Source organism: Aythya ferina, assembly GCF_964211825.1.
Source record: "Aythya ferina genome assembly, chromosome: 1".
NCBI classification, from domain to species: Eukaryota; Metazoa; Chordata; class Aves; order Anseriformes; family Anatidae; genus Aythya; species Aythya ferina.
In genome coordinates, this window is record NC_140296.1 from 56,867,187 (window position 1) to 56,880,117 (window position 12,931).

At 35.9% G+C, this 12,931-nt stretch overlaps 1 protein-coding gene across 3 annotated transcripts in view; it reads right to left on the reverse strand.

Moving 5' to 3' along the window:
- NALCN (sodium leak channel, non-selective) overlaps window positions 1-12,931 on the reverse strand; it is a 231,534-nt gene that overhangs the window by 44,758 nt on the left and 173,845 nt on the right. For all 3 annotated transcript variants that reach the window (XM_084498001.1, XM_084498000.1, XM_084498002.1), the window contains one exon: window positions 11,387-11,528. In XM_084498001.1, the coding sequence (XP_084354127.1) occupies window positions 11,387-11,528 (142 nt within the window). The remainder of the gene's footprint in view (window positions 1-11,386; window positions 11,529-12,931) is intronic.

Genomic DNA, 12,931 nt, shown 5'->3' on the forward strand with positions numbered 1-12,931 from the left:
CTGGGCTAGAAGAAAAGCAAACAATTCTTGAGAAAGTGATAACAAACATGGCAAATCAAAGAACAAATCACAGCTGAAGAATTTAGCTGAAGAATTGGACCTGTGATGACCAGAAAGCCTCTGGTACCTTAGAAGACATAATTCTGTCAACTGTTTGGAGATTATTATCTTGAAACATATGTTTGAGACAGATATTAGGAGCTTCTAGCAAAATGTGCACTTTTCAAATAAATCAATCTGAAATGGAATCTTTAAGCATGTTTCTTTAAAACTGTTTATTATAACTATTCAATTTATTTAAATTGTGTGCGTCTGACTTAAGGATGTAAGTATTACTTACAGAAGTATTACTTACAGATTTCTAAAAAGATACCACAAGTCCAGAGTCATTCAACAAACAATTTTGCTAGAACTCTCAAGACTTAGATCAACTCTGATTCATGGTAGGATGTCCACAGTGGAGAAAAGTAGAAGCCTAAAAACTACCTTAAAACTTGTTACATATTCTGGCTGTCCTTAATATAATGGCTACTGACTTTTAAGTCACACTTGTAACAGCAAACTACAATCTCTTTCCTAACACCTGCCTTTTTAAAGTGTGATCCCTTTCACCCTTCTAACTCAGTCCTAACTGAGTCCTAACTGAGTCCTAACTCATCTCTGTATAGACTGTGGAAGTAAGAACATGGATGAATTGAAAATACCACTATTCTTGGAATTCTAGGATTTTCTTAAAAAAATCTTGCAGCTTGAAAACTGAAAAAAGGTACGGAACACTTCAGAATGTAGTTTAGAAAATAAGATATTGGCATGTCAGGAACTATTCCAGGAATACTAACAGCACTGTTAGTATAGTATAACTAACGTAATATGTTAGTATAATATAGGACATAATAAAAAATTGTTCTGTTACCAGGATATCGTTAACATCAAGATAAACTGAAAATCACAGTATGATATAAACCACTTAAATGCTGTGTAGGAGTAAATATTTCATATACCAAAAAATATTTCAGTACTTTTACACTTATTTACAGTACCTCAGCATGGTACCTTACTATGGATTTAGATATAACTCATACTGGTGAATACAAGGGCAATGTTTTCACATCTTTTTTCTTCTAATGTCAGTGATTAGAAGCTGAAATCCCAGATGATTAATTTTTTCATGTATAAAACTCCAAACCTCAGGAGTACCTATCCTTTTGTGAGATGTTAGCTTTTTTTTTTTTTTTTAAAGGCTTAATTAAAAATCTTAAAATTTAGGCAATAATGAAAATGGAAAAAAAAGCTTTTTTGATTTTTTTTTTCCTTTTATAAATGATTGTCTTAGTATAATTACAACTGCATCAAACATCAGGGGGAAAAAGGGTACTTCCTCCTAGTGTAATCCATTTATTTTTAATGTCAATTACTTGCTTGTTGACATGTCTTAGAAATGTAAAATATTTCAAATACTGAAAACATTAATTTCCTTCCAAATCCAGTTTTTATTCATCCAATTTCAGAAAAAAAGCTGAGTCAAATAATTTTTCCTGAAAATTTCTACAGCTTTCTATCTGCCATAGATGACTTATTTTCGGTGTTTAAAACAGATGCCAGAACACCTTGGCATTAATCATGTGGCCCAAGAAGGAAAATTCACCCAGCCTGTCAACAAGGGAAGGTGCCCTGGAAAAGTGGGAGTTCATAGGGAGGCTGGGCACATGTGCAGATACATTTAGTGCCTTCCAAGCCATCAAGTGCCAGCAAGTAATAACATCTCAAGAAAAGCTGCCAACAGGTCTAGACTGAGGACTACATACATCTGGCACGCTAGGCTTCTAGGGACTTCTGTATCCTTTCTCTAGACAGTGTGGTTAACAAAAGAATAGATGTGAAACTCACCCCTGAAGCAGTATGTACTTGGGCATTAACTGGTCTAAGCATACTGATGGACTGATTCCAAAATGGAACTGATAATACCTACAACTCAGGCACTTCCAAGGATTGCACCTTTAGAAGATGACAGTCCTCATTGCTTTTAAGACTTAGGAGTCCTTGCTTAAGCCAGACGAAGCAATATGAGACAGTATTTTTAAATGTGTACAAATGATCCATTTATCATATTTAAAGGATTCAGCAGTAAATCAAATAGCAACATGTTTAAGAAAATCAAACATCAATATAGATTTTAGTGCCCTTAGTTCTAAGATAAAGAAAAAAAACTGCTTCCCATTTAATTTCCAAAATTCGCATTGCACACCAGGCAAATGCAATAGAACTGTAAAAACAGCAAATGGGGTTGATGATCACTGTTTTGTTTAATAATGCCTGGATACAGCATGCTGGTGTAGGAGGCTGGCAATTAAAAACTTGTGGTACCTGCCGAGTTCTTGAATGTTGCAGAGGAAATTACTGGCAGTGCTAATGTGGAAAACACATTACTTGATCAGATGATACAAAATTAAATAAGTATACAATACCAAGGTTATTTTATTGTATATCCATGTAGCCTGCTGATTTTTTTTTTATTATAGATTGTGATGTACTGAGGATACCCTCAGTGTATCATCATTAACCATTATTTATTTATTCACTTATTTATGCAGGCTATAAGTACACTTAGTGCATAAATAACAATGCCATCTAATGTTCTGTTATAAAGCATTTTTTCTTAGCACAAGACACTGTCCTCAAATCGCCTAACATTATTTGTTACTGTTAAATATGTTTTCAACAACACGTTTAAGGAACTCCTGCAGGTTACCTGGATCTGTAAGGAACAGCTGTGACAGGTCAGCAAGCTACCAATAATACTTCCTGGATGAAAATATTTTAGATAGGATGTGTATACTCCTATCAAAACATGAATAAAACAGCATGGTTCCCATATTCCTTTCAGTTTATTTATACAAGTATGCCTGTGGACACAGAATTAGGAAGTCTGTTTGTAGTGCTTCTTCCACAAACACTGGTATCTTTCATTGCTGCTGTTGGTAGGACAGACTTCAGGCAGAGAAAATGACTCATTCCTGTTAGTATGAACTTGATCTGAGTTCTGCATTCCTATGCAATTTGTCCAAAATTACAAGGACAAAGCAATAAACCACTATAACCATTGCAAAGGCAGCTAAAGCTCAGAACATTGTTGCTCTGCAAGTGCCACCCGCTGCTTCTAAAAGGTACTGCAGACATTTTAAATGAAAATCTTTATTGAGTAGTCTGTGTAAAATTCCTAGGCTTTCTATCCTGGAAAAAAGAAAATTCTTTGTCGAAGTTTTAAAGGAAAGCAGCACAACACAGTACCATTGCTAGATGACTGCTAATGATTGCGGATCGGTCCCACAACCTAGGTGTACTGGCACAGCACTGCTGACTTCAGGGAGATCTGCGATAAGTCATAACAGTTAAGATATATCTCATTAGTTTTAAGTTTTGAGAAATGCTATTCATTGTCAAGGTTTTGATATATTTTGCAAGTGTTTGTGGTGTTTGTGGTGCACAACAGCAGCCAGCACTGCATAAATCAATTAATTTCAACTTGAATTTGACATAAAATAGCATGTTATCAAGAGGTTAAACTGTGGTGAGGTAGTGTATTATTTTTATATCAGGTGCAGAGCTGACAGAAGAGACAAGTGCTAGGTGTTCTGCAACATAAGGGGAGACTAAGTCCCAAGGAAAATAATGAAATATAAATATCTGAAATGTTTAGGTGACAACAGAAAAAAAAAAAAAAGTGAACACAACATACTTTTCTAAGTCAATCCCTCAAGTGTTATAAGAACATTAGAATTTTAGCTTAGTGCTGCTAATAACAAGCTTTTATAGGTAATTGCAGGACCATACGGGAATAGTCTTCTGTACCATGACAGAAATTCCAAGCAAAGTGAAAAAAATCATCCCAAGCTCCTGTTTCAATTTGGAATTTGTTGGACATCAATTGATGGTTTATGTAGAGCTGCTGAATGAACAGATTGTTAGGTATGATATCATTATTTAAACATGTACAGCTTCTATGGAAAATATGAAGAGTCACTACAGTAAATGATATTTTAGAAGTACTTATTAGAAACAGTGAGGAGATGTTTATTTGGGCTGAATCTATTAAAGATTTGAGCATTCCATTAAATACAAGATATTTTGGGCCCAAATGAATTTGATATGTAGCCTCTCAAATACATACATAATCATTTGTTCGACAACATCCTGTCTATGCATCTTCAGCTTGAAGAGATCAGACTGTATCAAAATGAATGTGACAGAAACCTGAAGAGTGATGGAAGGCCAAACTGCAAGACTGCAAGTTGTTGGTAGGCACCTAACAATATTTTCAAATAATTGATGCAGGTTAATGTTTAAATCATATGGAAATCAGTGGGAAATTTCTACAGCTCTTTTGAAAACTTTGCCTAATACTTACAGAATCATAAAGGATGTAATTATGGATCTCTAGAGATCCATATCCCTATCTCAAAGTAGAACTAATTATTTTCATTTTGACTTTGAAAATCTGGCCCTTGGCAAGATTGTCCTACATAAGAAAAAGGCTCACAGAACAGTCAAGAAAGTGGCCTACCATTATCTAAGTGCCACAAGGAGTCAAGGGCTGTCCCTTTTGATCAGAAGGCTTCAGTGAGAATTGGGCATTATCTCCTTAACTCTCTTGAGCCATTGACCTGAAATAGTCTTAATTCCTTTTGTAGACCTTAATTGCTGCCTATTTCTTAAGGAAAGACATGCTCTTCTAATTAGCTGATTACCAGTCTGGAAAATCTACATGGTCTTTCATAACCAGGAACACTTTTCAGTTAAGTCTGAGAATGTGGAGAGGGCTAATATCGACATAGTCATAAAACCCCCAGAGACTTAAAGAGGATGCTAATAGTCCATCTCAGGCACACAGGGGAGCAGCTCCAGGAAGTGAGAAGAATCCCTTTCTTTAACATTTTGTCATAATATGGTTGGGTTTCTGTCTTCGACATATCTGAGCTTTTTACTTTCACTGCTTTCTTTTGTTTTCTTCTGTTTTCCATCTTTACACCAGACAGAAGACAGGGAAAGCAGGGGAAAAGCCAGTAAGGAGGGCTGGGTATCTACCTGATGGCTGCCAAAAGAAGGGTGAAAAGTGAGGACTTCTGGCCAACCCGATATGGGGTTGTGATATGCTCTGCTGGTGTACAGCAATGAGGCTGGAGGCCCCACTCCACACCTTCACTTCTAGGTAAGAAGATACTGCTAGTGTGGGCTGGACTGGGAACAGAAGAAGACTGAGATAGAGTGAGAGTTTCAAGTTTGGGGTAACCTGGGTTGGGGGAATAAGAAAGAACATTGCTTCTGGTTGTACAAGCATATAATTCCCTTCACTAGAAAAAAGTAATAATGACTATATTTAATCAGTTTTTGTGAATGAGTATTATAAGTGGGTAACAGATCAAAGGGCTTAGAGAAGGAGATCTGGATATTCAGTAGGATCACGGAAAGGGAGAGTAAAGGCTCTACTGGAAAGGCTTGTCTGTAACCTAGTCCCTCATCAGCTCTTCCTTCATTCCATATTTATGTATGCTCTTATCTGTTAGAATCCATCAGCCCTAAAAATTTTGCCATGTATGAATTTTTGTTGATTGAAGAAACAAGAGGGGTATGATCAGCCCCCTGCGTTTTCCCAGACTTTGCATCAAAACCTTGCAATCTGTAAAGTGGAAACAAAAAAAACAAAAACAAAAACAAAACAAACAAACAAAAAAGTGATGAAAATAGAAAGCTAATACCAGAAAGAAGTGCTGAATTTTGGCACTTTGAAAATGGCAGAGTACCCAATCCCCATTTTCCTTTGTTTCAGAATGTAATTGAAAATTGTTCTTTTCCAGGCAGAATTTTGAGCACACTATGTAGAGGCAAGAATGCCAATTCAAAATCATCAGTAGCTAGAGACAGACCATAACAAGAACAGTGCCTTCCTATTATTGCAGTTTTATCTTCTCTGCTCTGAAACATGGTCACAAAAGTAAAATATTAACAAATGAAATGTGTATGTGGTAAAACGCTTTATGAGAATGTACTTCATAAGTTTTTCTTTTCCTGTAAATTTATTATTTCAACATAGGGACATTGTTACATTTCTGTTTTATCTGAAAATAAACAAAATATCTGAAAAATGCAAAATAGACAAAGAGGCCTCCTGATTAATTTTCAAAAAACCTGAAATGCATCGATGTATTTCCATATATTAACTTCATTAGAAAGATCTCGATAAGAGTAGACATGGGACAAAAATCATCTCCTTTGAAAATCAAGGCTGTAATGACCAAGAAAATGATAAGTTCATAAGCCACTCTTATTCTATAAGGTAGATTGTTTTAATGGCTTTTCTGAATGTTATAACTAGACAGATTTTGGCAATATCCTGTGAATGACATAAATAGGTAAGACTGAAGCACTTGGCTGTGTTTAATTAACAAGAGGTACCAGGAAACTGAAATTGTGAGTGGGGATCTACTCAGATACTCAGTAAGGGTAGAAAAAGTCTGAGTGATTTTTGTTGATACTTAATCACAGAGTTCTGCAAAAAAATACTTTAGAAAAAAATGTACTCTTAGTGTTTAGAAATAAGTACCCTTTTGTGCTTGGAATTCATGTGCAATTACACTTTATTAGCTTCTGTTGTATTCAAAAGTAGTGTGATATAGTCATTCTTTCAAATTACATAGGGAAAAGAAGAACCAGGAACACAACAGAATGTTATTGTACTTTTTGTGCCCATGTTCTGCTTTGCACAATACAATAGCCAAAGAAAAGTTCAGAAGAGGCTGATTAACTTGGGACATGAGTTCATTAGCATAAGAAGTACAAATTCACCTCTGGAAATGAGGATTTATGAATAAATATTCTACCCTTGTTTCTTTTCTAAGAAAAAATAGGAATAAAGTTTATAAGCATGTCTTCACGCCTGATGATTTTCTGAAAAATATCTTAGGACACCCTGTTTTTGATTCTAAAAGTAATTTCAGTTCTAACAATTACAAACACCTTGTGCAAGAACTCCTTTCAGAATACTCTCAGAATACATATGGTTCTTTCTGCCAAAAAAAAACAAACCACAACAAAACACAAAATAGTTAATGAAAGGACAGGCCACTAAAAGACATGCTGGAACAAATTTCCACATTAAACAACAACATCTTATCAAGAATAGGTGGCATGTCTCAGCAGCTCACAAATGAAGCATCTATGATGCTAACCAAACATGCATTAACAGTTGTGGTCAATCTTGTGTGTTCAATGTGTGTTTGAAATAGTGAACAGATAAAAATAAAACCTTTCCCTGAGGTGTTGAAAACCACTAATTTCTACATAAACCAAGGGGACTTAATTTCCAAGGGAGTACTCAGACCCTTCCAGGATGAGGCTTGTAATTGGGTTGATGTTTTTGTCCCATTCCATCTAGCTTTAACAGATGCCAGAAGGATCACATCTGGGGATGAAGCCAAATAGCCTATAAAAAAGCAGATGCAAAGCTCAGCAGCACACCTGCTAGGTAACACAGGTCATCATGAACACATCACCTTAGTGCTCTGTTCTGTGCATTGACTCCCCAAAGAATGCAGAATCCAGAACGAGGTCTGATGCTTAATATTCATTGTCCTCCATGGTAATGGCTGTGGCTACCTTTGAGATCAGCATTCCCTTTTTGACCATCACCTCCTGTCATACGGCCGCTGCTGTAACTAGGAAATCAGTGGGAGAGGCATATGGTGTGGGAGGATGAGCTTCCATGAGAGCTAGACCTCAATTATGGATGTTGGTCCCACAGGAAAAAGGAATAGCTATGAACTTCAATGCTTGCAGAACTAAAAACAAAACTCATACAAGTAAAAGGAAACAGGATGATAAAGGGGATGGAAAAGAGAAAATACATTTGCTACTATCCAGTTAATCTTAAAAATGCAGAAATAAAGGCACTAGCTTGTTTATAATATTTCAACTAAATGGAAGATGCTAAAAATCTGAGCTATAAACAATGTGGATATATTGAAAACTCTTTTGTTTTGTTTTGTAATTCAGTCCTGCTGTGCCACAGCTGTAGACATGCACATGGTCATATCTACATAATGAGCCACAGGCATTTTTAAAGTTCATCTCATAAGCCTGTCAGATTTGAAATATAATTTAACAGTGATGTGCTGTGTTGTGTGGTCAAAGATAAGTAACCTGTTCAGGAGCGTCCTCCTTGCAACATTTTTTAGCATGGCTTACTAAACATTTTATGTCTCTTATGAAAGTGCTCTGAGGTGTTTGTGCCTTCCTCTGATTCTAGTCTTGAAGTTACGAACCCAAGTCCAATGCTCAACAGCCAACTCAACTGTATTTTACTAGACACCTGACATGTTGTAAATCTTACAGCTTATTCGCTTTTGTCCCTTACAACTGGCTGTGACTGTCCCTGAGGCTCTTGTGAGAGCCATCACAGTGAGATGTCTTCATTTTCTGACAACTTCCTTTCTTCTCATCCACCCACTCACACAAAAATTATCCGTGTACACATATTTCATCCTGTTCTAAGAATTCACTGAAATATTGGTTAGCTAAGGAATTTCCCATCATATTGTGAATAATTTTCATACGACTGTGGAAGTATAAAAGAACATTTCCCTCTGCCTTTGAAAAACCCCCCTTCTCCAACATCTACAATATTCATGTGATGCCATAATTCCCTATTTTTATTTTTTAACCCCTTCCTTCAACTTGTGGCCTGCAGGCCACATCAGAGAAGTCTAGAGGAGATCTGTGGCAGGATCAATGAGTTTAAGAAAGTTTGCTCAGCACAGCTCAAGGAAGGAGCAAAGGATGACCATCCTCTATTTCCAGCAGTGTTAATTTCAGAGAACCCCAGTCTTGCACATAATGTTACATATAGTCATAAACAGCTCAACAAAAGCATCATGGAGAAGCTGCCTACCAAGTGTCTGTAACTGAGACAGCCCAAATATAGCTGGCATGTGATGTGTAAGAATGAATGTGGTGTGGTCTGTCCTCACACATCCACTCATGCATTTAACTTAACCTAACCACACACAGTGAGAGAGAAATGTTAGGGGAGGTATACAACTTTAAGGGCATTAAGGTACCCAGAAGCCATTTTTTCTATTATTTTTTGTTAGTTTATTTCTTTGATATTGGTTTATAAATTTGGAGGAGTTAGAAAAACTTCTGGAACTCACAGACTTGACTAGAAAAAGGCACTACAGATGCCTGTTTTTCAAAACTGTTCTTTTGATTTGGCATAGATGAAAATAATTTCAAACTGGTTTTCATTTTGGTTATGGGTAACAAATAAATACTATTATTTTGAGAAGATAAATGAAAATCCATTCCCCACTTACAACTTAAAGCTGCTTTTCAAGGAAGTAGGTAATTACAATTCTGAAAAGACTTGCTAAAGCTGTTATATAATAGAACATAGAACGATTTGCTTTACTGATAATGACAAATTATAGGTCAGATTGATTTTGAATGAAAAAAAAAATACCATAAATATAGTTGCACATTTTTGGAGAGAGAAAAAAAGAACATTCATGAAGTGGAAGTAAGGGAACATATGCATCATATACACTTCCAATCACTTCAGCAGATATGCAATGCAGAAATGCTATCTACATCCAGAAGACATTGGAGGAGCCAGCCATATTTCAGGCACCTCAAAGGAAGCAAAGAGTCAAATCTGCCAGCAGAATCCCACCTTTTGATTCTACCTTTTTTTTTTTTTTTTTTTTTTTTTTTTTTTCCAGCAACTACAATATAAATGAGACATGAAAAAATTTCTGAAGCCACTGTCATCATGAGCAGTGGGAGAGCATCCTAGTATGAAATGGTATCAGTAAAATATTTTTTCAGGTTTCTTTTTTTACATACATGTAAGGTTTACATTTAAATGCAACCAATCATTCCAATCTTGTTTTAAGGATAAGATATTTTTAAGAAGATTTGTCCATACAAAAGTAAGGTTGCTTTGGCAACTGTAAGTATAGGAAGCCATAGTAATTACTTTCACAAAATCCTACCTAGTGCTTTCTCCTTCTTAATAGGAAAGTGTAAATACCTCATTTTAAGCTACATTTATCAGAAATATTACTCATCATTAATCCTACCTTTGAGCCATGGAAATACAAAAGTACATACTAAAAGCAGGTTGAATAGTGCAAAAACAATTTGTAAAAACTTATTTCAATTAAAAAAGTGAAGTCAGATCATGCATATTTGCTCTTAAAGGGAAGTGAAAATTTGAAAAAAATGTAACTTTCCATTTTCATATTTCAAAATATCATTGAATAAAGCAAGCCATTTATTCACGTATCTTAAAAGACAATCAACAATGATTCACTTTTGTGAACAGCAGGCAGAAGAAATTAAAACTCCAATTTAATATACTTCAGCTATATATTAATGTGAACAGATTGATTCCTTCCCATGGACTTGTTTTCTGAATAATATTGCATCAGAGACCTCCCTCTCAGGCTGTGCTGTTCAGCTTTGGCTTACTGATGGCATAGACTACATTGGCCACAGGGGTGAGTTCTTGCACTGCATTAGGAGTGAAAATTAACAGTTTGTAAATAGGCTCTTTACATACACTATCAGATGAGTATTGCTTTCCCTAACTCTGCTTCCTGCCTGTATGAATGCTATCCTGAGTTTTAGTTGCAAACCATGTACTTCCATGGTACACACTGAGTTTTTTTCTGACCCTGCAGTTTTGCAAGGTGCCAGAAGCCACACACATTTACTCATGCTGCTGCACTGTTGTCATCATCATTCCAAGCAGTCCTGATATTTTTCAAACCCAACATTTATGCCAGTCCAGCTGGGAGACTATCACCATGTAACATAACGAGTTTCAAAACTGTATGTTTATCACCTGTTTCCTAGGAATTCCCAGGCCTATGCAGAGGTTAATGCCCTCTAAGTAACTAGAATAATTCTTAGATTTTTACATATCTCCACTGATTACACTTTACCTTGCTTCAGTGAGTGTATAAAGCACTGTAAAAGTAGCAAGACACTCAGAAATCCACTGTGATATTCATAAATTTTAATTTTCCACTAGCTTCGCAGTGATTAACAGCAAGACCATTTAAAAGAAAAAATAGGTTCATAAGATGGATGCTTTGAACAAAACTATGTATCACATCCTAAATTTTGAAGTCAAAGGAGAGAGAATTCAAACAAAATAAGGCTCTACTATGATGTCAGTTTTAGGATACCTAAATTAAGTATAGCATTTTATTCTGTGTTCAGTTGCCCTAGCTTGTGTTTGCTTTTATGTAATTTGACAAACTGAATAATCTGAGGTCTCTCCTCACAATACTCAAGGATAGACATATACTGCTGTGAATTCTTGATTTACCTTTTGGTCGATATATTTGTTTTCTTCAATTGCTGATCTTTTAGAGTGGTCACATGAGGAAGAAGATGCTGAAGGAAGCCTTCGCAGCAGACAGCTGGTATCTTGTTGCTGGCGATCAATAAACTGCTTCATAAAACTTTCCCTTGTGAACAAACAAAGGATATTGATAGATTAAAAACCCAGGAACAGTTATTTGCTTTCCTTTACAATGTGTCACAACCCATTAGTGCTAAGATAAACTGTGAGAAACGGATGTACTGACCTATAGATGTATAAATGGACAGAATGAAGAAAAAACAACTGATAAAACTTACATTCAGTTTATTAAAAGAATCTACAGCTGAATTGAGACCTGTGTGGCTTGCATGTAGCTTTGAAGAAAATAGTTTCACTCCATTTTATAATAACCATTTTATTTATTTATTTACCAAATAAAGTGCTAAATATTTGAAGTGCCTTTTGCAGTTTTTGGCTCTTTTGAGCTCATTACACAGTGAGTTGTTACTGCAATATAAATCAAATGCTGGTATAATCCAAAGGAAACATACTTCCTGCAAGAAATTGTTTCTTCAAGATTTCAAACAACATCTGTTCGTATAACTGCTTTGAATGCCAGTATTAAGGCACTTCAGCAATTCTGTGGCTCGCATATGCCATGTTTAAAAAGTATTTCTGTTTACAAGAAACATACATTTATCTTGCTGTCTTTTAAATTTAATATCACTGCCCTGTTTTAAGCGTAAATTGACTATGTTGTAACTAATTTTTATCTGGAGAGGTAGTTTCATATAGTACAATAGCTTCATATTTTAAGATTTAGCATGATCACATTTAGAGGGTACTGGGAAAAAAACATAGCTAAAAAGAAATTAAAAAAAGAAAAAAGAGGGAGACTGGGACAGCACACTCAATATATAACTAAGCAGTATTTTGGTACTAAGAACAAAGTTATCTGTGACTGTTTCCTTGAGGTTTGGAACTCTTTTTCCTGACCCTGTTCACCAACATTATTCTTTGCATTCATATAAGATGGTACAAACAGATCAAATCAGTTGAACTAGTATCCTTGTGAATTTAATCAGAATGTAATGTAATTTCAGAAGACAAATAAGAATGACAGCCATCTTTCACAGCATCCTGTCTCCAAGCATGTGCTCACTGGGGAGACTGGGATACCTACTCGGCCAGCCTGTGCTGTTTCAGCAGTCTCATCAGCCTGTATCTGCAGCAACAGCCCTTAGACTTCTGTAATACTTCTCTTTTCTTGGTACCACACCAATTAAAACAGTATTACTAATTGATGATCCGGTAGCCAACTGGGGGAAAGATCCTTTGTTAAGGTGAGTTTTACAGGAAAGTAGTAACAAGTGCACATCCAAACAGGGGACAAGGTCATCACAATGAAACTGCTGTTCGATGGCCTGCATTATCCACTCTTAATGATTTGCTGCCAGTTGATCTCATCTCTAAAAAGCCACATGAGAATTGATTAGACTTCTAGCTGTCCATTTCAGCCAAGAACCTAAAACCCAAATGGGAGGGGAG